General features: G+C 37.2%; 3 protein-coding genes across 8 annotated transcripts; 1 reads left to right on the top strand and 2 right to left on the bottom strand.

Moving 5' to 3' along the window:
* LOC113672298 (uncharacterized) lies at window positions 1-8,483 on the bottom strand. 2 transcript variants are annotated; one of them, XM_027188571.2, is made up of 8 exons: window positions 6,538-8,477; window positions 6,006-6,112; window positions 5,420-5,556; window positions 4,670-4,803; window positions 3,706-3,803; window positions 3,039-3,171; window positions 1,896-2,066; window positions 1-1,483 (listed from the first exon to the last, which is right to left on the bottom strand). In XM_027188571.2, the coding sequence occupies exons 1-8, from the start codon at window positions 8,355-8,357 to the stop codon at window positions 1,225-1,227; spliced, it is 2,859 nt and encodes a 952-aa protein (XP_027044372.2). In that variant the 5' UTR covers window positions 8,358-8,477; the 3' UTR covers window positions 1-1,224. The 2 variants fall into 2 exon arrangements, 1 of the variants encoding a protein (XP_027044372.2); XR_016180204.1 differs by lacking the exon at window positions 1-1,483 and adding an exon at window positions 2,279-2,417 and having other exon boundaries at window positions 1,932-2,066; window positions 6,538-8,483.
* LOC149039273 (winged helix repair factor 1-like) lies at window positions 8,423-15,732 on the top strand. Its single transcript, XM_089183975.1, has 8 exons — window positions 8,423-9,259; window positions 9,738-9,889; window positions 10,826-10,964; window positions 11,639-11,735; window positions 12,702-12,799; window positions 13,409-13,467; window positions 14,783-14,871; window positions 15,247-15,732. The coding sequence occupies exons 1-8, from the start codon at window positions 9,130-9,132 to the stop codon at window positions 15,317-15,319; spliced, it is 837 nt and encodes a 278-aa protein (XP_089040101.1). The 5' UTR covers window positions 8,423-9,129; the 3' UTR covers window positions 15,320-15,732.
* LOC113672302 (uncharacterized) lies at window positions 14,307-22,338 on the bottom strand. 5 transcript variants are annotated; one of them, XM_089183971.1, is made up of 11 exons: window positions 21,937-22,338; window positions 20,455-21,099; window positions 19,218-19,562; window positions 18,478-18,781; window positions 17,904-18,011; window positions 17,610-17,678; window positions 17,476-17,517; window positions 16,660-16,725; window positions 16,511-16,552; window positions 16,027-16,083; window positions 14,307-15,626 (listed from the first exon to the last, which is right to left on the bottom strand). In XM_089183971.1, the coding sequence occupies exons 1-11, from the start codon at window positions 22,022-22,024 to the stop codon at window positions 15,611-15,613; spliced, it is 1,782 nt and encodes a 593-aa protein (XP_089040097.1). In that variant the 5' UTR covers window positions 22,025-22,338; the 3' UTR covers window positions 14,307-15,610. The 5 variants fall into 5 exon arrangements, 3 of the variants coding, with proteins under 3 accessions (XP_089040097.1, XP_089040098.1, XP_089040099.1); XM_089183972.1 differs by having other exon boundaries at window positions 18,478-18,778; window positions 21,937-22,165; XR_016180205.1 differs by lacking the exon at window positions 17,610-17,678 and having other exon boundaries at window positions 17,734-18,011; window positions 21,937-22,165.
* Between the last annotated feature and the right edge of the window lie 2,008 nt (window positions 22,339-24,346).

Raw genomic sequence — 24,346 nt, 5'->3', positions numbered from 1 at the left:
AGGTAGAACTTTTTTATATTTTATTGGAGAATTCATCTCATAGTCCTACAAGTTGAAAGCATAGTACAGGTTAATACTGTTTTTACATTTTTTTGTATGCAGAAAAACTTTACACTCGTTGCCGAAACAAGAGCAAGGACACAGTTACATTCTTTAAAATTCATGCAGTTTAACAGTTATCATGGATCTAAAATTTCGCTTCAGCCTCCTTTTTCAAAAAACTTTGCCCTAACCTCTATTGAACAAATTGATGTGTCAGGATTTGTAATCATCTGTGAATTTATGGAATGATATATGGATCTGAGTAACCTCGTATATCTACCCCTCCCCTAACCAAACAAAAGTCAACTGATAATAATTTATAAGGGAGGGGAGGGGTAAGTTTCAAAAGAAACTGTGGTGCTGCGTCGGTGGGAGAGTATAACAGGGTAATTAAGTATTATCAACTGAGTTGATAACGTAAATTGGTCACCGTAAATAGTTTTAAAGCTAACGTTTCGTCAGAGCGATTGGACGAAGGGCTCACGCTCGAAACGTCAGCTTTCAAACTCTTTACGGTGGCCAGTTTACGTTATCAACTCAGTTTATAGTACTACATATATATATTACTCATAACTTTGAAAAAACTTAAACTGTTGAATAAATACTGATGCTTTTGAAAGTGCTACGGTCGGCTTATCATGAAAATTATGGCCTAAAAAATTGTGGGTTGAAATTGAGGTGAACCATCTACTCTATACCTCGCTATCTTAAATTTGATCTCTCTCTTATATAATTTTTAGATATCTGATTTTTATCAAAACTTAAAATTGTTTTTGAACATTCTTGTCTGCCCGGCTCTTTCGTAGCAAGTTTACCTGAAGCAAACCAAGGTCTAAACTTCAATATTTTAAGGCGTTGAGCTACAACTGTATTATTGGAACACAGTAAAGGTAAACAAATCACTTTAACATTAGCAGCATTCTGTTGTTTTCCTTAAACAGTCTGGATTTTGCGTACGTATTTCAATGCCTGAATTCCTTGTGAGTATTCCGTAGCGTTCATATTTTCTTGGATTTTTGGCGAATTAAAACAGCCGGATGTTATGGTTCCTTTACATTAACACGAGGGCTATATACAGGTTTTCAGCCACGTAAGCTCACTGATGATCAGTTGAAACAGAAAATGATTATTTTACTCCATGATTGCTCATGAAACCAGCTTTAGCTGGGCATTGAAATCAAATCACCTTACGTTTGTTAGTTTAAAAACCCACGCCCACAAACAGGGGAGCTCTGACAAAGGAGTAACTGGAACATGTATCTCTATTTTGCGTTTTCCACTCTTGTGTTTTGATCCATGCTTCCATTTGAGATCGTTTTCTGTTCCCAGCATTCTGACCTGCGTTTCGTCAGGTGTGAAAATAGGATCTCCAAGAACCAGTTTACCAGATGATGGCCATTTTAGTGCAATTGCATAAACGTGGCTTCCTTTGGATGTGTACCTAATGAGTGGGAAATGAGCACGAATAATTTTAATCTTGAACATATCAGAATATCTAAGCGCTCTTTCTTGCTTCTTTTTCTGAACAGGGTCTGGGAACGATGGCCGATTCCAGTTTGACAAAGTCAGGAGAAGCTTGGGGCTGAATCCCATCGGCTTACGAGGCGATTCTTTCTGTTAGACTTAGCAGATTTTTTCTTTTGCTGTCATCTGTTTCGTAATTATCTAAACATCCTCGGACACAAGAAGCAATCAATCAGGCGAGAGGAAAATACAGCAACAGTTTTGGTTCGACGCGTAAGAGTTTAGAGTAGAGTAGAGTATAGCTCCGAGATATATAGATACACGAAAAACAGAAATCGTGCTTACTGAAAAATTGTCTGTTACCTACATTTACGCTAAAGATTTCTTACCAAACATCGCCGTTAGCCGAATCGTTTTGAGCTCGCCATGGTTTGGTTTTGTAAATAGCGTGGCCATTCACTTTTAACCAATCTCCCATCTGAGTGAGACGCTCCTGAAAAATCGGCGCAATCGTACCATCTGATGCTGGTCCAACATTCATGAGCAGGTTGCCGCCGCAGCTGCCAAGAAGAGATATATGACTTAGAAATGATCTCTTTTTTGGATCTCAATTTCCGGGAAAGTAGAAGCTACTAAAAATTACCCTGCTCCCAATATTTGGCTTCCCTCAGTTGGTACTTGCAACCAACTCAGAGAGTCACGGGTTCGAATCCCGTGGAAGTAAGAATTTTTTGCAGTCTTGTTGTCTGAAGTTTCTTTTATTACTTCTCACCTGCAAAGATCACCTTTCTACTTGTATTTCTGTTTCTGTGTGTTTAAGTGGTTGAATAGTTGGCACTTTGTTCCATCTGTTTTGTCAAGTTATTTCCGTTTGGTAATGTTGATGACTTCCATCGTTTACTTTACTGTTGCTGTGAAGTATGTACGTCAACCACTTAGTCAAGATTGCACTTTAGACGCTAAAGATGTTTATCTAACGTTTCTGTCTAACGTTGTGTCCCATTTATGGGAGCATATATGTATACAGTGATCTACGTCTCAGCACATCGTCCCTTGTGCCTTAGCCTTAAACGTGATTTTGACAAAATCAGTTTATTGAACTAATATATTTTGCAGGAAATAGTTTCTGACGGAGTGATTCGTATTTGTAAGAACCATCGTTCGTTAGCTTGTTTGGTTTTAAATGTTGTTAATTTAAAAGATTAAACAGTTCAAGAGCGTAACCCCTCCTCACTATCACTAAGAAGAAAAATTTAACTTAACCCCTGAAGAGTTGTTAATTTGTAACAATGACACTTATGGAAGTCGGAAACGCCTAAAATAAACTCTGATATTGGTGCTTACTCAACCATAAAGTCCTTAGATTATGAAAGAATAAAATGCTATAGAAGAAGTCGAACTATTTATCACAAAGTTAGAAAACGACTAAAAGCAGACGAAATAAGTATTTTTCTTTAGTCAGTTGAAAATTTTAAACACATGATATGCTCACTTGGGTCGAGCGGATGCAACACCTTAGTCCCCTCACTTACCTGACAGTAGAGACCAGCTGTTTTATCAACTCTTCAATACTGAGGTAGTCTTTCAGGTTTGCTTCTCGTCGAAATCCCCAGGAACGACGATCTATTGTCATAGCATTTTCCCACTTCATCTTCTGGAGTTTGCCTGTAATCAACACGAACCATTTCAACTTATTTCCACATCCTAACCATCTGGCTCCTGTAGTTGGAAGGGTGGATAACGCTATCCACTGGATAAATCTCTATCCTTTGAATAGTGCAGTTGACACTTATCGGCTGGATAGCGATTTATCCGCTGGATAGCGCTATCCAGCCTTTAAACAACTAGGGCCTGCTCTTCTTTATCTAAGAATAATTTTCAAAGATAGACACTTCCAAACTGAGTGCTATGTGCAGGACCCATTCTCTACATTTTATTCACTCTTGTTGTGGCCTCACATTGTTTTGTTCTCTAAGAGGTAGGTATTGTCAAATATATTTATCTCAATTAATTTTTGGGCCTAAATTTACGTTAGTTTTTCAGAAAGTAATTATATGCATTAATTGGTTAAGGTTGATCATAGACTCAACAATGCCAACATTTTGTGAGGGATACTTTCTCTTTTTGATTGTGTCATAAATATAGTTTGTATTAATATCTTTGTATTATCAGTTAAGGAATTTCAGTTTTTGCACTCACCAGGGTTATACCTATCCTTCCCAGTGTAAACGCCTCCATGACGACATCGGCAACCACGCCCCCACCTGTCATTTACTACAACAGTGTCTTTAACTGGACTGAAAAAGAAATGTGGAAAGTGTTCTTATACATTTATATTAATCCACACCACAGCTTAAGGTTCTACTACATGGCTTCTTTGCACATTTTCATTCAGCGACTATGTTCCTTCTAGGAATTTCCTATGCAACCATTTCATTTTTCCCATCAGAAACTCAGACAACAATTGGTCGATCAACGATTCTTTTTTCCTTTTTCGATTTAGAGAGAGACAAATGACCTTTGAAAGGAGTCGAACCTAAACCCTTGGATTGCTAATTCTTGCTGTTAAGATTTATCGGTGGAAAGCTTTAAGGATTTTTGTAAGGATTTTTCGATCTATCATGTCAACTGTGATAGATTTTCATCAGCCTGTTGTTTTAAATGAGAGATGATCTATTTCAGTGACGGATAGAAACGAGTATAGTCTGAAATTCAAATTCCAGAACTTCTAACCCCTGCTGATTCGTAGCTCGGATGCTTTACTAAATATGATAAGCTTTATGGGAGACTCGTGATATTTAACAACTAACCACCGAACTGGAGGTGGCTGGTGGTGAATATTTGTCCAGCTGCGAGGTGTTGAGGTAGCGAGGTAAATGTCTACCGCCAGCCACCTACACTGTGATGAATAGTTGTTTAATTATATACTAAAACAGTGAAATATTATAGCACAAAAATATGATTTTATCTCATTTATTCATGCAACGATTACAAAATTTTTGGGCACAAATCCCGCGCGAGTTGCGCGGAGGTGAAAAGCAAAGGATATTCGGATTTTGAGTAGCCAATCAGAGCGCTCTTTCAATGCTTTCCACTGTTTTAGTATTTAATAATTAAGCCAATATATCATGTCCACCGTGGCTGCCACAGTTAAAAAACTCACCTTTCATTAAAGAGCCACGCTAGGAATTCCTCACTTCTCCAGTATGATGCATTTGCTGCCGAATCTCCGTCAGACCAAAGGTAATCAGGTTTGTAGGTATTGATAAGGTTGTACAACTGAGGCTTAACAACAGCCTGATGAAACACAGAGAACTTTCTAGCCAAGACATATCATCTACGCGAGCCCGAGGCGAATAACTCTTGTTTAGTATACCATAAAAGAGCAGGTGAAGGAGAAATTTTTTCAAAACTCCATTATCTTAAAGGGTTTTGGCGGTTTTCGACTGAGAGGCTGGTTAGGCCACGTTCACATGTGCTGCGTTTCTTCGCAGGAAGCTAAACTCTCGCAGTTCGTCTCTTAAACAAGGATTTGGTTTTATCAACTGATCTGATAATGTGAATGGATAACCTTAAAAAGCTCCTACAACAAGGGATATGCACTGATAGCTACCACAAACCTATCTGGAGAAACCTAGACGAAAAGGTTTGTGGCCATATACCTGCCTTAGACTAGTATCTTCAGTTGTTTAGAGAAACTGACTGGTGAATACTCATTTAGTTCAGGGCTTCATGCTACGGAAAGTTGGAAAAGCTACTATTGTCACCGTTCGTCTATAACGCTTATCTAAAGAGCTAAGCATGCATATCCATGGTAATTCATGAGTTTCAAAGCGGAAGGGAACTTATGTCGACTTAGTGCGAGTAACTCAAACAGTTCATAAGTAGTAAATCTAGGGGAAAGGTCACGTACCTGAACATATCCATCCGTTTTGAAGTCATTGGCTTTGTCTTTTAAGAAGCGAGGATTAAACCACTCAAATAATGAGTAGTACAAACCAAACTTTATATGCGGGTCCTCCAGATTACGAAAAGCTCTTGCAAGCTCATCTAAAAGACAAAAATTTTAAATCGCCCACAAAAATGGCTACGTTTATAACCGATTCACGAATTTGGTATGTCAAACTAAGTCTTAGTTGTATGTTCAATCCACTGATCAAAAGTTGCTGAGTTCACACCAGGTGATGTGCGTTATATATATCACTGTAACGGAATATGGTCACAATCATACTAATAAGTCGTAATTTTTTTTATTCGTTTTTTTTTCCTTTACGAGAACAAAGAACCCACTAGAATTAATTTGCCTCGCACCCAACATGAAAGTGTTTAGGCTTCCTTAAGACTATTCAACTAAATGCAGTTCACCCGAAGATTTTTTTTTTTTGCATGAATATATCAATAGCGGGTCTAAAATTACGATCTTTTTGTTTAATTGCGCTTTCATGTAAATTTAAAATCAGAAAGCATTTAAGAAATCATATATAGTTTTCAACACTCACCAACAATATTTCTATGAGGTCCAACATCGACTGAGTTCCAGTTCCAGGCCGCGCTCGAGTTCCAATTTGTGTAGCCTTCGTGGTGTTTGCTGGTAAACACAAAGTACCTGAAACAGAAACGATGAAACATAATGGTTGATTTGACCATTATCCAGTTGTTTCAGTTAAAAATGAGGTAGAGGAGTTTAAAGCAGAACGATGGAAAAACGTAGCACCAGACCAGCTGAGAAGACCTGAGAAATTTTCCGTACCTAATTTGTTACACGAACGTTTAGGCAAACCCGAGATGAAAATTAGGTGGCCATTGTTCAACATTTTAAAGTTAAATTTCCTTACAGCCATTACTTGAAAGCTACTGACGAGATCTTTCGACTTCTACAATTGCAACTCATGGTAAATAAGAGGATGCGTTCATGCCAAGTGCAAATTCCTAGCCGTCTTCTCGGGTGTAAGTCCTGGTTCAAGCACAGTAGAAGAAAATCGTGACAAAATAAATCACTCTGCAGGTGGTGAATTATAGCAAAATTTTTACCTTGCCCCTGATCGGGCCACCAGTTTGGCCCATTTATTGGCATCAAAAAATTCCGCCTTGAACATTGGGGCAAACTGGTTATAGCTGAATCCCGGAGGATAATTTTTCTCAACAAAATCCACATATTTCTTCTTCTTTAACGACTTCCAGTTGTACCAGAACCATTCATTATCAAAGCTTGGAACCGAATACAAACCCCAGTGTACAAATATTCCAAACTTGGCCTCGTCGTACCAAGATGGAATTTTTCTTCTGTCGAGAGATTTCCAAGAAGGAGAAAATTTCATCGACTTAGAGTCTTTACTTTTGGCTGTTTTGTGTCTTTTATGACCGTTTGAAGTTTTCTCGTTATGCTCAATTGATTTTTCACGTTTGTGATGGTACTTTTTATCTTTGTTAAGATGTGGGTGACTTTTAGATGCAGGGGGGCCAACAAAACTTTTCCTAATGGCTTTATATTCCTTAGAGCTTTTATGGAAATGGCTCTTTCTTCTTTTTTTCTTGGTTTCCTTGGTCACTTTCCTGGAATGCGATTCCTTTCTTTTTGTAACCTTAGCATCATGATGATCAATCCTGTGTGATATCTTTGCAACTTTACGGCCGTGCTTCCTATTACTAAGTTTCACTGAGGAGCTACTTTTCCTAATAATAACGTCCTTTGCCACAGATGTCACCTCCAGGTTTTTTTTCGATTTCAAATGCCTCACTCTTTTGATTTTAGATCCAACTGTTTTCCGTTTCTCATGAGATGAATGCGAATGAACTCTCTCTACATCAAAGCCCTCAATCTTTACATCCTTTGGTGGGAGTATTGCAATAAAATCTCTTTTGTTAGATTTCTTGGATTTCCTAGATTTCTCATGTCTCAAACCATTCTTTCCCTCTTTTTGATCATTTAAATGGTGTTTAAATTTAGTTCCTTTGTGATGTGATCGTCCGCTTTTGTGACTCTTATTCCTCTGTACAGTCGCTTTCCTATGTGTTGGAGAGCGTGGGAATGAATGTGTAACTGATCTTTCTGAGAGAGAATTTTCCCTCTTTTCAGCCTTATGGCTGTGCAATGTTCTTGCGACTTTATTTCCTTTGCCACCAGTCAGACCATCAATATATCTCGACTCCTTTCCTCCTAGTTTTGATTTCCTTTTCCTTGATTTAGAATCAGAAGATAATGGATGGTCCAAAATAAAGTTTTCCTTTCCATTAACTTCCTTGACACTGTAATAGACAGGCAAGTGAAACTTTTTGGACAACCAGTGCTTTGGGTGATCTCGTTGATATGAATGAAACCGCGTTTGTCCTGATGATGACGTGCGTTGCTTAGGTGTTGTATGACTTTGGTGTTGATGAAATGATTTTTTACTTATGTGTTCCTGGCGATTATCATTTTGCACGCGCCTTTGTTTTGATTTTGTGCTTGATGCGCTGGGTTCCAACCTGTTGTGATGGTTACCAAATTGTATTTTATCAGTTTGACTGAATGTTCCCTCCTCCTTGTTCATTGTTGTGTCTGTTTCCGGATCGCGATCATGATGTTTCCACAAATAATCAAGGACGTACTTTTTGAGTTGTTCCCGATCGAAAAGGATGTTTCCAAGGTTCAAAGAGTTGTCTTTGTCCTTCGATTGTCCTTTCGATGTTTGCTTTGTGCGGCCACGAAAGTGGACTCGTTCATCCTGCTCATTCCGCGTCTCACCGTGCAATCTGTTCGTCCCTCTTGGATCAGCCGATGACCAAACTGTTTCAACCGCCGCTAAAAAGCAGATTAGGACTACGAAACTTCTACACATCTCTACTGAGATTACATCGGAAAAGTTTGACATTGTTCTTGAATTATTAATCGATCGTTTGCGAAGACCTGTTTCTATCCGTTATACTTGACTACTCTGCGGCACTAGAGCGTTTAGCGTTTCACAGGCTAAACAGTATTCTTGTAAAGTCTTATCTTTACTTCGACAGATAGAATCTATGTCTCAGTCCGTTCGAAACATGAAATTGCACTCACAGTGCTGTAAAGTGGAAGATGTACTTATCGCCAGAATCCCTTAAAAGTGTACGCTACCTTACTTGTGACGCAAATCACGCTTGAACATTTCGTTAGTTGATGTTTGACAGTTGTAATTCGAGCATTTGCCCGAAAAAACTAATTTTGCAATGTAATCGGATACAGTAGAGGAACACTTGGAGGCTACAGATCAGTCTAGAACTTTAAGCTCAGTAGAATACCTCGTATTTTACTCTCTTAAGGGTTGGACAACTTAAGTGATCGCTTCTTTCGACGTTATTTGGTTTTTTCACGTCTTTGGCTCTAGCATTTTTGTTTATTTGGTCCTTGATTTTTCATTTTTTAGTTTTTACACCAAGCGCCATGTAATTTAGAGCATATTTAATAAATGGTACGATAGTTTCAACGGCTTCACCTCGATTGACTATTAAAGATCGAGAAGTGCCCTCCAAACCTAGAGCCCGCACTGGTTATGACCATCGGTTTTACCTTTACAAGAAACCGGGTCGAGCAAATTGTAAAAAAATTCAAAATGGCCGCCAAACAAAAGAACAACTGAAGCACGGATTTGTTTCAATTTATAAATTTATATGCCATTCATGGCTGCCAAACGGTCTTGGTCAGATTTTGATCTTCTTCCTGATGGTTGCAGCTCAAAAAAATGCCGTATATCGAACCCAAGCGAAGGGCGCTCTTGCTATTCGAAAGATGACGATTTTGGTGAGTTTCTGCCCCTTTAACACTCGAACAATGATCTTTGATTTACAAATTACTATTATTATAGTGGCCCCACCATGTATTAAAGTCAATGCTATATTTTCCTTGAGACAGTATTTTTTTTAAAATTCCTGACTCACACGTAAAATAAGCAAGCAACAAGCTGAGAAATACGTTCTATGAAAGTACTTAAGGTGAACAGATTAATACTTGTTATGGATTTTTTTTTTTGACTTGTCACCGCTAATACTGCTGTTTTTTCTGTTTTCATTTTTTTCATGCCTTTTTATAAGTTTTCTTCCCGTTCATGTCGCAAAAACTGAGTCAGTTGACGTTATTTACACTCTGAAGTGTCTGTCCATCAAGTTGTTAAGGGGGGGGGGGGGGCAGGACAGTAGTTTGACTGTAGTCTGTAATCATGTGCTGCCATACCTGGGCCCAGCTTTCTTATGAAAATCCTGATTCTTGCTCCTTCATTTAGAATTTGAAGTTCCAAGTGACACAGAAGCAGCCATATTATATTTGAAGGCTCTTGTCCCATTGGACAAGTTTGAAGGAAAAATTCCTGCTATAATTCTGAAGCATCAGATCTATTGTGTGGTGAAAGATCGTACGCTGGTTGATAGACAATTGGTAAGTTAAGTATAATGTCACAAAATATGTCAGCCATCCCACAGCTGACAGTATCAAGAACATAACTTGAAAATAATGTACCTCTTGCCATAAGGAGCAAGGTTTTTGCCTTATTTCATCCCTATTCATAAATGAGAATTTTAAAATTATATGGCAATATTGATGTGCCAGAGCTTTATGTTAACAGGAATAAAAGATAGTATGTTTGCAGATGGTACGTTTTTTAACCCTTAAATCCTAGAGACTGATTGTTACTTCTCCCCTCTAGCTGCTACACATTTCCTTTTAAATTAGTTACAAGAATTTGGGGTTAGATCAAGAGGACAACCTCTATCTGATAATTTTGAGTATTCTCATAACTTGTATAATGTATGAATATTATAGTGAAAGTTACATGTTAATCACCTCTGAGAATTGAAAGGTTACTGTAAGTAAACAGGAAGAAAGTTCTGCAGTATCCTAGCAGCATATGTTCCTTTCTTTGAAGCCTAAAACCTGACTCTTACAATCCATTTTTAGGTGATACATGTATATTTTAAAAAATAGCTGACAGATGTACTTGTAAAATACTTATAAAAGAAATGCATGGGGATAAATTTGGAAAATTAAACATTTGTACCTTGTTTTCTACATGTACACTTGTCTAACCCTTTAATTCCCACAAGTGACCAAGACAGAATTTCCCCTTACAGTATCAAACAGACCAGCTGTGAGAATAAATAAAAATATCAATAAGGTAATTATTAGTTGATTCAAATAGCAATTTCTCCAAACCATAAGAATTAAATGCAGAGTATAAGGAGGATTACTATCCGGACAATTTGTGGGAGTGAAAGGGTTAAAATTACTTCTCTGAAACTCATTTTCTATCTCCCTCAGCACAAGCTCCATGAAACACTGTAATTATGTAACATTTCATTTTAAATTTGTTTTCAGAATACTCTTTGGGAGGAGAACAAAATCCGCCTTTTCAAACTGACATCAGGTTCTGATGAGTTTGGTGTTTTAATTACTGATGAATATATTTCTCACATCAAATCCAGAGTGACTGATACAAGTATTCTTCCTGCCATGGGTTAGTCTGAAGTCTTTGGTAAAGACTATGTGCAACATTTTTCTTTCTTAGAAGCATTCTAATACATGTAATTTTGTAGTTTTTTAATTAATATTTGTAATGTTGAGTACACACTAAAATGTTTTTCAGTTAACTTCCTAGACCGAGACATAAAGCTGAGTTTGGAGCTGGGCTCTTTGACACTTTATGAAATTAATACACAAAACTTTTGGTTTCATGGATGCTATAATACTTATAGTTAACTGCCATTGTCTAGGAGTCTTGGAAAGCCCTTTAAGGCATTCATGAATTCATCACAGGCTTGTTATGTTTTTTTTTAAACATGTAGTATTAATGCTAAATAGATATTACACATTTTATTTTTAGTAGTTATTTTCTTGTTAGAAATAATAAGTTGATAGAAGACCCCTTGTTCCCAACTGAGTTTCAGAGCCGCATGTTGAGAGTGAGGACCTGAATTTGTCCTAGGCTTATTGAGCATGGAACTGTACTTACCGATAATGCCTTGCTTCCAACGTGTGGTTTTTTATCTGTGTTTGTAGAGACACCCATCCAGTGTCTGGGTTGTACTAGTTATACAATCTAGTTGAAGCCTGAACTTTTTTGAATGGGTTAGGCACAGATTTTGAAATAATTGACATTTAATCTTTTGCTTTTATTAAACAATGTTGTAGACAAGTTTACCAATGATGTGCTCCCAAATCATGCCGATGTCAGCATAAGTAAAATGGACATTACTGGGAAGTTCAAACTCTCTGAGGAGGAGATTACGTATGTAACATGACACTGAATGAAAATACTTTTATATTAGTGTGAATGTTGTGTGGGTGGATTTAACCCTGAAATACATTCTATAAGCAGATAGTATGCTATGAAAATATTTTTCGTTGATTGGGTTTCTGTCAAATGGCCACCTTTTTATTTGGTTATTGTATCAGGAGTTTCAATAATTTTTCCATGAACAGCTGATGATTGTGTAAAATGGCTGTAAGGTGAAATCCAAACATGGGAGCCTGCAGGTTAAACACCATAAAGTATTAAGATATCTTACAGGGAGATTAGTAAACTACCAGTTACTTGCTCTTTTTGAAACTCCTGTGTATGGTTAAAAATGCACAGTAGCTGAGTATTTTATTGAATTAATGTACAGTTGTGTAGTACAAATTAATTTAAATAACTGTGGAAAAGAGTTTCTGAGGCCAGTCATACCCCCTTCCAAAACTTTACAGAGTGCCAATCTTTTTACCTACATGTTGATAGAGCAGGTTCTTCTTTGTTTTAACTTAGGAGAGGGTCCCAATCCCTAAAAAGTGAATAGTATTCAAATAGTGACCACTTACTAGTGATGACAGGTACATATAGGTTATGACATTGCATTTCATTGAAGCCTGCTCCAGGCAAGATAGTTGCAAATGAGCGAAAAAAGAGGGGAGGTGTGGATGCATTGCATACCTAAACCTCCCTTGTTTCTTCTTTGCTGTTGCTTTGGTATTACCTTTTTGCTCTGCTTTACTTACTGTATGCCTGGAAAATGCTAAGTTTGATGTAGAATCTGTTATACAACTGACACAGGGGTGGAAAAAGGAAATTGTTGTTATCCTTAAGGGAACTTGCGTTTTTATCAAACCTTTGTTTTATTTTATTTATATGTACTTTGTTTTTAAATTATTTTGTATAAGCCCATGCTTTATTTGTGAAGTTTGTATTATTTCATGTGCATTTTGGTGTGATTTATAGGCAACTGGTCAACATTGGTATCCTTACAACCAGAGATGTGGGAAGTTGGTGGCTATCCATCCCTGGTGCAGGAATCTTTATGAAAAACTTCTCTAATGGTAAAGGGAAAATGTTTTCTATTTTAATTTATGAAAGTGAATTACTATGGGAGATGTGTGTTATTTGCATTACTCACCCCATTTTAAGTGTCACAGTATCTCCACAAGCTATTCTTGAATATGCTTTTGGTGTCTAGATCTCATTAATAATTCTCCTTAATGGTTGCCATAAAATCCCTATGATGTTAGTTTGGAGAATTTGGTATTAGATCAACTAATACTCCCCTAATTGATATTTTTCTTTATTTTCATCATTTCTCTGCTTGATATTGTGAAGAAAATTCTGTCTTGTTCACTAATAAGAATTATTATAACGTTAAAGGCTTCACATGAGGTACATGTACAACAGAACTTGCCAGAATTTTATTATTGATTTTCTCAATAAACAAATTTCTGTGTAGGAAAAAAAATAGGTCAACTCTACCTGTGCATTAGTTTTATTACTGCTATTACTTTACTTCTTATTGTTTTTATTTACATTACTATAATTATGGACATTACTTATTGGTACTTTTGTCATCACTGATATTTATTTACATGGATGTAACTCAAGACTTGCCATAAAACTGTTAAATTTAATGTTGGAACAAATGTTGATTTTCTTTTAAGGAAGAAAAGCTCTTATTCAAATGTTCAAAAAGAGGAAATATCGGGAGATTCTTGAGAAGGTATGTTAAAATGCTAGATCAATTTTCTCCTTTCCTTTTGTAATTTTCTCCAAAACTATAATTATAGTATTTTAACTATTTGTTAAAAAGAAAGTAAAATCATGAAAAGGCCTTGACTGTGCTCTTTTCCGTTGCAAAGCTGCAGAAAGCAGCCAGAGCTTAAAAGACATTAACCCTTTAGACCCTAACATCAGTATCCATGTTCTCCAAACCCTTCTCCGTATGTTTCTTTTGGTTTTGACAAGGAGAATTCATTTGTAGATCAGAGCTTCTTAGGTTGGCGATCATTTCCTTTATTCTCATGATCCTAATGAATGGTTTATAGCAGTATTCCTGTGAGGAGAAATTAGATACTGGTCACTCCTAGGGTTTAAAGGGTTAAGGGGAAAACTTGAAAGAATTAGTAACAGCAGAAACAATCAAAAGTTCAGCTTACCATACTTGTAGCTTACAGTCCTTTTTTACCCTTGAACACAAAGCGTTTTCACCCCTCAGAGCACAGCATGCGGAAATTTATCACAACAAAATAGTCATGTAATCAGTGTACCGCTGCAAGGGTGCAGTGAAATGCTTAGCAGACTAATCCTGGGAGTTTTTGCTCATAATTAGAAGCAGAAATGGGTAAAAAAAGAATGCAATTGTATTCCTAACTACTAATTTATTTGTGATGAATTGTGTTTTCCCTAGAATATGCATGTGTACTTACAAAGACAGACCTTTATAAGAATAGGCTAACAGAATAATAACCATACCTGAAAAAATGCAGACGAAAACAAACAAAAAAACTCTCAAAAACACAGTTAAGGGAGGAAGCATATTAAATCATAAATACATGACTATTATTTTCAATATTTTTAATGAACCTTTGAGATCATACGTTGACATCAAATTTTGTTGTGCACAAGTACATTTGTTTTGCTAAGCCATTGCGCTAAATTCAAAGAAATATAATTGGTTATCTTAATTGTTGAGTTTGTCTGTTATAATTTTTTTAAAATCATTACAACTTTGTTAGGTCAGGAACGGCTTAGAAACTTCCTTTGCCTTTAACTCACCCATTGGACTCAAGGCAGTCCGAAATGATGTACAGTTATAGCGTACTTGTATATGCATGTCCTTGGGTCATTCACCCTGTTTTGCTTTTGGGTTTTTCTATCGTAAATATTTTTTTAATCACCATAACTTGATTAGTGAAAGCGTGGAATTGACTCATCCTTTGGACTTTTAAGTCAGTCCAAAACGATATGCAGGTATATAGCTTACATGTACTTATATGTCCTTGGGTTTACTCTGTTTTGCGTTTGGTCTTAAACAGGATCTTCTCACCCGTAAATTTGATTCTCATTCCAAGCTTGGAATAAGATACCATGTCTATGATATTATCGGAGCTGATTTTGTCAAAAGGTAAATACTTTCGTATTTGTTTTCCTCAATTGATACCAATTTTATACCTGCCAAAATGTTCCACGCCAGCTATTGCTTCTTAAGATAAAGAGTCGATGAATCCATGTTATTATAAAACCACAGAACAGAAAATGAGATGAAAGAGCGCGGACATTCCTTGCTGTATGTTACGTTTGGCAAATTCGTGGCATGTGTTTCAGTCGTAATAATAGTAATAATAATAATAATTATAATAATAATAATAATAAACTTTGTTTTTCGAGGGTGGCACTTGACAGTATAAAATACTGATAAACTACAGTAAGAGTTAAATTATCACTATGAACGGTCCAACAACAATGTGATTGATTATTTCCTTTTCCTTTACGCAAACAGCGTGGATACTACATCAGGACAATTACTGAGACTGGACATCCAATCAGAGAGTCGAGCGAGATCGAAAAGATGATCAGTGTCCTTGCAAGGCATTGTTTGATCTTGTCACGCAACGCGGGAAAGAAGGCATTGTGTGACAAGACCAAAATGCGGCTGCAAAGGCGATTATACAACGACACATGCCTCTATTTGTTTAGGGGCTGATAACATGTTTCTGTGAAACAAATTGCTTCTCTTAAATTAATGAATAATTAGCAGTTGTACTGCAAATCTTCTTGTCTTTGATTGTAGAGATTAACATAATAAAAAGTTACATATAGTAGTAAGAGATTTCATTCCTTGTAACAGGCTCCTTGAAACTTTTTCAAGTTAAAGGCGTCCTAAAATGCAAAAGAATGAGAATAACATTTTAATCTTATTTGAAACTTTCACTGTGTATTCAATAAATGAAAGAAAACAGATTAAAGCAATGCAGTTTTGGGCAAATGGCAGTATTTTTTTTCGGTGCTCAGTATTCCGAAGTATTTATGAATCCTTACAAATCGCCAAAGGAAAGCGTTAAGGTTGACTTTTCGTCTTCATAGCAAATCAGACATTTTACCAAGTACCTTAGAACTTCGTAAATTCTAATATTTTAAATTATTTGTGATAATTTGCTGCCATGTGCCTGGATGACGTTCATAAAGGGGGACACTCATTGCAATTGGTCTGTGATTTACCAGAGGATTTATGTTAGGATGGGATATTGGCAAGCACTTAACTTAAATCTATGATAGATACCTCTCGTACAGTGAACTGTAGATGCCTTCATCACGATTTGGGTCAGGCTGATCCAAACTGAAAAAAGTTTGAGAACAACAGTAAAAAAAAAAAAAAAGTATTTGAAGCCATAGAGGGTGGGGGGAGGGGAAGGGGCAGTTGATGGGAACCATGACCTTTGAATGCAGTTACGGTTTGCTCAATGAAAGACTGTCACAAGAAGAACAATCTTGGTATAATGTCATTTAATTTATGTACGTTTCATTTGATGGAATCATTTGGTAGTTTTGCTTTTTAATGCGTAGCTCACTTCTGATGAATGTGTATTTTTTAAGTGGAAAATCGGGAAGATGCTGTCTGTAGTGAACTCCTGTTTCCGAACAGGCCTCTTAATCGTTTCTCTCAGATTTTGTCTCTCAGTAACGGCGCATGCTGGGATTGGTCGATTTAGGGGGCAGTGTTCTGTTCTAGGGCCGGTGTTAGGTAAAGAGGAATACTTCCCTACCTTTCATACATTCCTGCATCAGCTGTCTTCCCGCTTTCAGCACTGAGAGAACAAAAAACAGTGATAAATTACTGAAAAAAACAACAAACAAACAAACAAACTGATCTTGTCTTTCAAAAAATATAAAGTATGAATACTAATTGGCTAACCCGCCTATGTAGAGAGGATTTTCACTTTGTTTGACGGGATTTCTTGAAGAGGTGGCCATACTTTCACTGTTGAGACAAATTTGACAAGACAAATTTCAATAAACGAATAATTTAACATTAAAATTGAACAAGAAAACCAAAAAAAAACTAGATACAGGCAAAGATCTTCTTACTTCTCTGAGTTCATTCAAAATTTCAAAGAATAACGGTCAATTGATAGTTTTACCTAATGCGTAACTGAGATGTACTGAAGATAATGGGAATTCCTTTTTGACGCTAGAATGCTCCTTATTTTTAAAATCAGGGACCAAAATATTTCTTATTGCTTCTATATTTCGAGAACGCTTCCATTCGATTGCCTTAAGGATCGATTCATATAACTCAGTTTATTACTCCTTGGAAAATTGGTTGCGGGAAACTTCTGTGAAAGAACGCAAATATCATGCTTTTTGTTTTGGAGTTCTTTCAACCTTCCCCATTGGATATTAACTCGAACCTCTGATCACCACCACCGCTATCAACATTGATGGCTTATCACTTTTAAATCGTGAACATTACTGATTTACGTAATGTGTACATCAGCGAGTTTAAAGTATGGACTTTCTCCGTGTGTTTTTAAGAGGTTGTCTTGACAATGTTTGGTCAAGATTGTAGCTTAATTATAATTTGAATTGACCACTCCCTCTATGTGGCCGGAAATATTGCTAAACATGCATGCCTGTGCCACACATTGATCCTTAAGATCAGACAGTCTTGACTTAAAGTAAAATACTGAAGGTGAACTGAGCTTCGTGAAGAGATAAAATGCACACTAACCTTTCGTACAATGGGTTGTCGCTTTCCTTCACTGTTTCATTGCTGAAAGAAGGCAATTTGGAATCACATTTTGTGGAAAAGCGTACAATTTGAGTGTTTGGAGTTGATCAATAAAATTGGCAAACAAGTTTAACCTGTTATTATACATTCCAGGCGGGTCGACATATGTGTAACGATTATCATTTTCTTCATCACAGCCAGAACTGAAAGCAGAAAAACATGCAAGTATGTGTTTGATGAGATTCTTCATATACATACACGTTACAAGCCCCGTTGCTCCCTCTCAACCTGACTTTGAAAAAAGCTCACCGGGCGCGACAATTTTAGGATTTACGGCAGATGCAGGTAGTGAAGTAGAAGCGACACGACCATCAGTGACAAAGAAATGTCGAATTGTAATCCTGGCCACAAACTTTCACAGGTTTTACCTCGTGTTACACACATCCGTTGGGGTGGCGTAAATGGAGACTGCTTTCTCGTCCGGTTGAAAGCTCACTGCAGGTGTGTTCCGGTTGTTTTGATTTTCCCTACTACGCCTGCAGTAAATTTGAAAATCCAAAAAAAGAAAAAAAAACTGGATGAAACATATAGTTTGCTTCATTAACGGTGTGCGAACTTTTGTAAAGATTTTCCGTACATCTAGCTTACTCTAAAGGTGCCGTTCACAATCGATAGTTGAGTTCAAAATGAGATCAGAAAAGTAAATTACGAGAGATTCCTATACGACTTGCTATATACATTTGCGAAGGTGGCAAAACTTCACATTGGCACTTCATGATTTTAAATGAAAAAACTGTAATTATCCTTACTGTCTGCTTCACAATTCTCATGATAACGATTTTATATTGGATCAACTAATAATCCCCTATTGATATTTTTCTTTATTCTCATCACTTGTCTGCTTGATATTGAATCTTTATTGTAAGGAGAAATTCTTTCTTGGTCACTCATGGGAGGTAAAGGGCTAAGGACATAATATCGATAACAAAGTGTTGAACTTACCGCTTTCTGTGAAAATAAAACAAAGCTATTGCGGATATCGCACAAATTACTGTCAAAGCTGCAATTAATCCAGCAATTAGGGAGGTGTTTGACTCAGACTCTCTTCCATCGTCCAATGTGTCAGACAAACCTTCTCCTCTCGTCATAGAGGTGTGATCTGTTTTTTGTTGAGAGCTGAGTTTGCTCTTTCTAGTAGAAGATATCTCTTGAGTGGTCTCTTCGCTTGATGACGTTGTAGTTACTTTGTCATTGACCATGTTTGTCTGAGTTAAGGCAAGGGTAGTGCTAATAGTTGTTTTGGCTGCTATGTTGAGAAAAATAGCACATTTTTATGTTTTTGGCATACACAGAATATTCCAGAATAGGATTCCCAGCCCAGCTTATTGCTATGTGAAGGCATGTCAGCTTATCTTCCACTAATTGGTTAAACTACGCTGTACTTGATTATGAGATTTCTATCGCGTTGTAGTGTTCGTGTGAGCAAAGCCCGAATCACTGAACTATTCAGCATAACAATCGAAAGTGAATACTATAGTATTTTTTAGGTAAAAATCGTCTAGTTATTCAAAACATAACAACAACCCAAGCGCATATTTTTGTTATTATGTTTGCAACCGCACGCTGTTAGGCTACTCACCCTACTGTCTATTACGCATTATATAATAAGCTCAGTTATGCACGCATTCTGATTGGTTCTCACTTATGATCTATCTAAATGTTTAAGGTTTTTTAAGACTTACCCCTAATCTTTATAGCTTGGTACCTGGCACGAAATCCTTTGCCTGACAGTGTATCATCTGATCGAAAAATAACTGTAACATTGTTACCAGTGGAATTTAATTGAGGCGTTGTCATGTCACAGACTTGATCAATGAGAACGGTTATTCCGTTAATTGTTTCCCGCACGTAGACAAAGTCACACCAACAGCAACCGGACTCTAAACTGACGTCATCAAAAGTTATCAGAATAGCGTAATTCCAAGGGACTTCAATATGCCACTTGCACCAGGCCTTGTTGTTATAGTTTTGTGGATAGTATGGACTGCGGAATGTGCCATTCAGTGCTGTCATTGTCTGTGTGCACTCTGTTCGAATGAAAGGAAGACTAAGTTGTGAAAAAAATGTATAAATATTAATTAATAATTCTACCTCGAAGTTTAAGGGTGTGGCTTATTGAAGTCCATTACGTTGGAGGGTTGAAATATTGTATCAAGTCCCTAACGTAAGCGTTTGAACGTATAGAAAGTCTTAAACCTTTTTTCCCTTTTGAAAATGATGTTACACTTGGATTGCAAGACCACATCGAACATTACCTTGCTAAGTAAGGTCTGGGTTTAGAGGGGTCGTTTAGAAGACAATTGCCTTTTATTGTCCTTACGAGCACTTAATGTCGATGACGTCCTTCAGTTAATCTATTAGTTCGAGCTAAAAAAAAGCAAATTTTTTTTCTTTCGAATCGTTACAGGCAGGCTTATGATTAAGGAGATTAGGTAAGAAAGTCGAAAACCGATTGGGTCACACAAGCGTGAACATCCAGGCCTAATTCAGGTTATGAAATATTAGTGGCATTGTTGGATGGAAACTGAGTGGTTGGCCTTCAAAATTAAATCCAACAAGAGAGCTGACAACAGACAGGAGGGACGCATATCCGTCCCTCTCTGACTCCGTTTGTTTCCTTTCACAATTTTTAGCATGAGAAGCTTGACCTAAGTGGGTAGCAAGCGTAAACATGTGGCTTTCGCCCCACGCCTTTACATGAATCCACTCTCCTGTTTGGTGTAGAGGACAGAGAAAGGACTGCCATACAGGCTACGAGATTTGCAAAAATTCGTAACCTGTCGCAGGTGTAGCAAGCGTAATTTGAAGCTTCATTTCTCGACTCAGTTGGTTCTGCGTGAACGCTCTAGCCTATCCAATGTTTTTTTTATCATGACTAGTTGCTATAAACAAGAACTTGAAGATAAGTGAGCCTGTTACCTCTATAGTAACAGTAATGTATTCTCGGCGGGGAGAAGTCGGCTCCATATGGATATGGGAACGATTTCTTGTCTATATTTTGATCGTCTTCGGTGTCATATGCAATGTATTCCATCTTATGTATGGTGTACAGAACTTCTTGGCAGTGTGGTCTAAACGCCATCAAGTAAAAGGGAGACGCAAAAGGAAGATCTATTGGCTCTTTATATCCGTCAACGGTGTTCTTACAGCAAAAGAATATTTTTGTGTTATCATCAAATACTCCTTTTGAAAGAACGCCGGCATGGGCGTTTTTGTTTGTTCCGTCAGCACCATCTTCGTCATCCCAAAACATCCACCCACTTTGCAGTCCATCTGGACAATCAGAGCCTTTCTGATAGATGCAGTACTCCCCGGCAGGCCATCGGGGTCGATTTCTCTCCACTGCTACTGTTATGTTGTCTTTTATACAGAAAAACTGTTCGACATCACCCGAGACCTTGCCTTTGAGCTGAGAGTTCGGTGAGACAGTAGTAACACTATCCTCGTCCTCGAGATCCTGGTAGATGTATCCTGTTTGCCATTGAAATCCATTTGCCCCTGGGCAGCCACTTTTTGGCATGGGTAGTCCATACATTCCTGACGGCCATAATGCAGCACAGCAAACTATGGAGAATGAAGATAACAGTGTAGCTTATTTCAGAGCTAAATTTGCGTGTCGATTTCTGTTCAAACCTAACCGGGCTTACATAAATAGTTGAAAACCCATGCGGATTTATTTTCACTGTCTCTAAGGGAATTGTGGCAAACTCTTGCAAAGGATACTTGAATTTTTTTTTTTTGTAAAGGTATGGGGAACTTTGAACATTGCGCTCTCTATTTTCACATTCGTCGAGCTCAGAGAAGGTCGACGAATGTGAAAATGACGCTCTTTACGACAATCTCGTCGCCCTGTTTTACGATAAAAGTGAGAGCATTTAGACGGAGCGCAGTGCGACGAAGCCATTCTTGCGAGACAAATATTGAGTAATTAGGTGGCTGAAATTTGCATAATCAGCAATTAATGTCTCTGTGCTCTTTTCAGCACGGTACTCCATTCGGCATTTTATGGCACCTACCCGCTGGGTTTCATTAACTTATTTTAATTTGTGAAGGAAGGAAACATTCATCTTGTGAGGAATGTCACATTCTTTTTGGTTTTTTTAATTCCTCTCGTCGAATTTTTCGATTAACGGGGATACTGTTACTCGGAAGAAGCGATTCCTAGATTTTTACTGAAGCATGTTCGTATAAGCCGCTTTCAAATTCGATGAATGGCCTCCAAATTATTTTACCGTAGCTCGGTGAAATATACCAGGCCTTTCAAAGTTTACCGTGTCAAAATTCGCAGTTTATACATTTTTCAATTCTGTATCCAAAATTCAGACTCTCGACACAAAAACGCATGAATGTTGTTGACATCGTTCGCGTCAAACACGAAAGAGGATAAGTTTGAGCACATACCTTCTGAAGCAAGACAGCTGAGACACAGAAATCTTACCGTTCTGTGAAGAACGTGTAAAAGTCGTGAAATCAACAAAGTGCGAACCATGTTTTGTTTTTTTTTTCCATCGGTTCTTCGTTGGTTGAAATCTATTTACCCAGGCTTGAAGGTAACTGCAATTTTATCCACTCGAACTGACCCTATCGACCGATGACAGCTTCTTCTCTTCGAGGTTGGTCACAGTCAGATGATTCATGCGTGACCTTGTTGCCATATAAGAAAAGCAAAGAGGAAATAAGCTTCAGTACTTGACAATGATCACGTCCTTCAATGTTCCTGCCTCACTGACGTTCTCTCCTTTAACAGAGCTGATCAAATTTTAATCGATTGCCTTGCGACTTGATGGAAGATCGATATTCAATGGAAGAACAGAGTTAAATTTTTATTGTTATAATTTGTTTCAAGTATTCTTAGCACGCGTCAAAGCAAACTATTTAAATCTTCTGACAATTTCCGCATTGTGTTTAAATGACAGGAATGTGCCAATTTTATCCGCGTTAATTCAGTTGCATGTGGGAACTTGATCTTCTGTTTTTTTCCGACGGAATCAAACTGGCGCAAAATGCGGAATTAAATATTTCGACGTCGCAAAAACCGTCATGTCTCAATTCTGAACAATGCCAAAGCTGGTTTCAAAGATGAGCTGCGTGAAGTTTGTTGATAAAGTTAGTTGAGATCAGTTAAAGATTTGAATAGAGAATTATCGATAAGAGGACGAATTCAGGTAGATTTTACCAGGTACGTGGGATGTATAAATGGATTTAAGAATTAGGTTTGACACATGTATACTCAAATCAATTCGATATGGGGATGAACTTTGAAATTAAATGCAGGAGAATTTATTAAAAAACCGGTTGTCATATTTGGGCCAAACGTGCAGAAACTTGAATTTGAAAATGTTTTCCCCTTTGGTAGCATGACACTATGTGGCTATCACCATGATATGTATTGTTCGCTATGTTTTTCCAGATAGCAGGGAGTCGTATCACAAGCTAAAAACTCTATAGGAGTGTTGAAATGTTAAACATATTCAGTAGAGTAATTTGTATCATTTTCGCGTGGTGATGATATGAAATACATACATATGCTAGACCATCCTGGAAATTGAGAGAGAAAAAAAGCAGTTTAAAAATGTTATTAATCACTCTTTCCTCCTCTTCAATTGCGCTTTTGTTTAACTTATTATTACGTTTATTGAAATAATTTCACATGATGAAATTTACTCTTGACTGACTTTCTACTTCAACCTTGGACCAATAAGGTCTCTTGTTTAAAAAACCGATGAAATGAATGATGCTACAACTGCATGGTGAAATCGTTGCTTAAGGTTTATAAATAGCAAGAGACTATACAATATCTTATATTGAGTCTAATCTTGACAAACCTTTGTCCATATGAGGTAGCGAAACCCAGCTTAAAACAAGTGCGATAATTTTGTTCTCGATGCTAAGAAGAAACATTTTTATAGATCAATAATTATTATGTTATCATTAACTGAGGCTTTATTAGGATGTATCCAAGTATTCTCTTACAACGCAACTTCCTCCCCAATCATGCATGGCAGCAAAACCAAGGCTACGTTTAGAACTGATAATGTAACACTGACCCTTCATACACCGGATTGATACATTCAGCCTCTTCTACACTTTGTAAAACATCACCCATGCTGGAACGAGATAATTACTCCAGTTATAAGTAATGCCATAAACAATGTTGTAGACATGTTTGCCAATGATGTGCTCCCAAATCATGCCGATATCAGCATAAGTAAAATTGACATCACTGAGAAGTTCAAACTCTCTGAGGAGGAGATTACGTATGTAACATGACACTACTGGGTAAAAATACTTTTATATTAATATAAATGTTGTGTAGGAGGATTGAACCCTGAAATACATTCTATAAGCAGATAGTATGCTATTCAAATATTTTCATTGACGAGTTTCTGTTAAATGGTCACCTTTTTACTCGGGTATTGTATCAGGAGTTTCAATAATTTTTCCATAAACAGCTGATGATTGTGTAAAATGACTATAAGGTGAAATCCAAACACCTGCAGGTTGAACAGCATTAAGCATTAAGATGTCTTATAAGGAGAAGTAGACCACCAGTAACTTGCTTTTTTTGAAACCCCTGTGCATGGTTTAAAAATACGCCGTAGCTGAATATTTTATTGAGTTAGTGTACAGTTGTATAGTACAAATTAGGTAAGACAACTTTGGAAAAGGGTTTCTGAGGCCAGTCATACCCCCCTGCCAAAACTTTAGGGAGTGCCAATCTTTTTACCTACATGTTGATGGAGCAGGTTCTTCTTTGTTAAACTTAAGAGAGGGTTCCAATTCCTCAAAGATAAATAGTTTTCAGATAGCG

The sequence above is a fragment of the Pocillopora damicornis genome, chromosome 10 (assembly GCF_964200805.1).
Source record: "Pocillopora damicornis chromosome 10, jaPocDami1.2, whole genome shotgun sequence".
Taxonomy (NCBI): Eukaryota; Metazoa; Cnidaria; class Anthozoa; order Scleractinia; family Pocilloporidae; genus Pocillopora; species Pocillopora damicornis.
The sequence above is the reverse complement of the archived record's forward strand: the minus strand, read 5'-3'. Positions and strand labels throughout refer to the sequence as shown.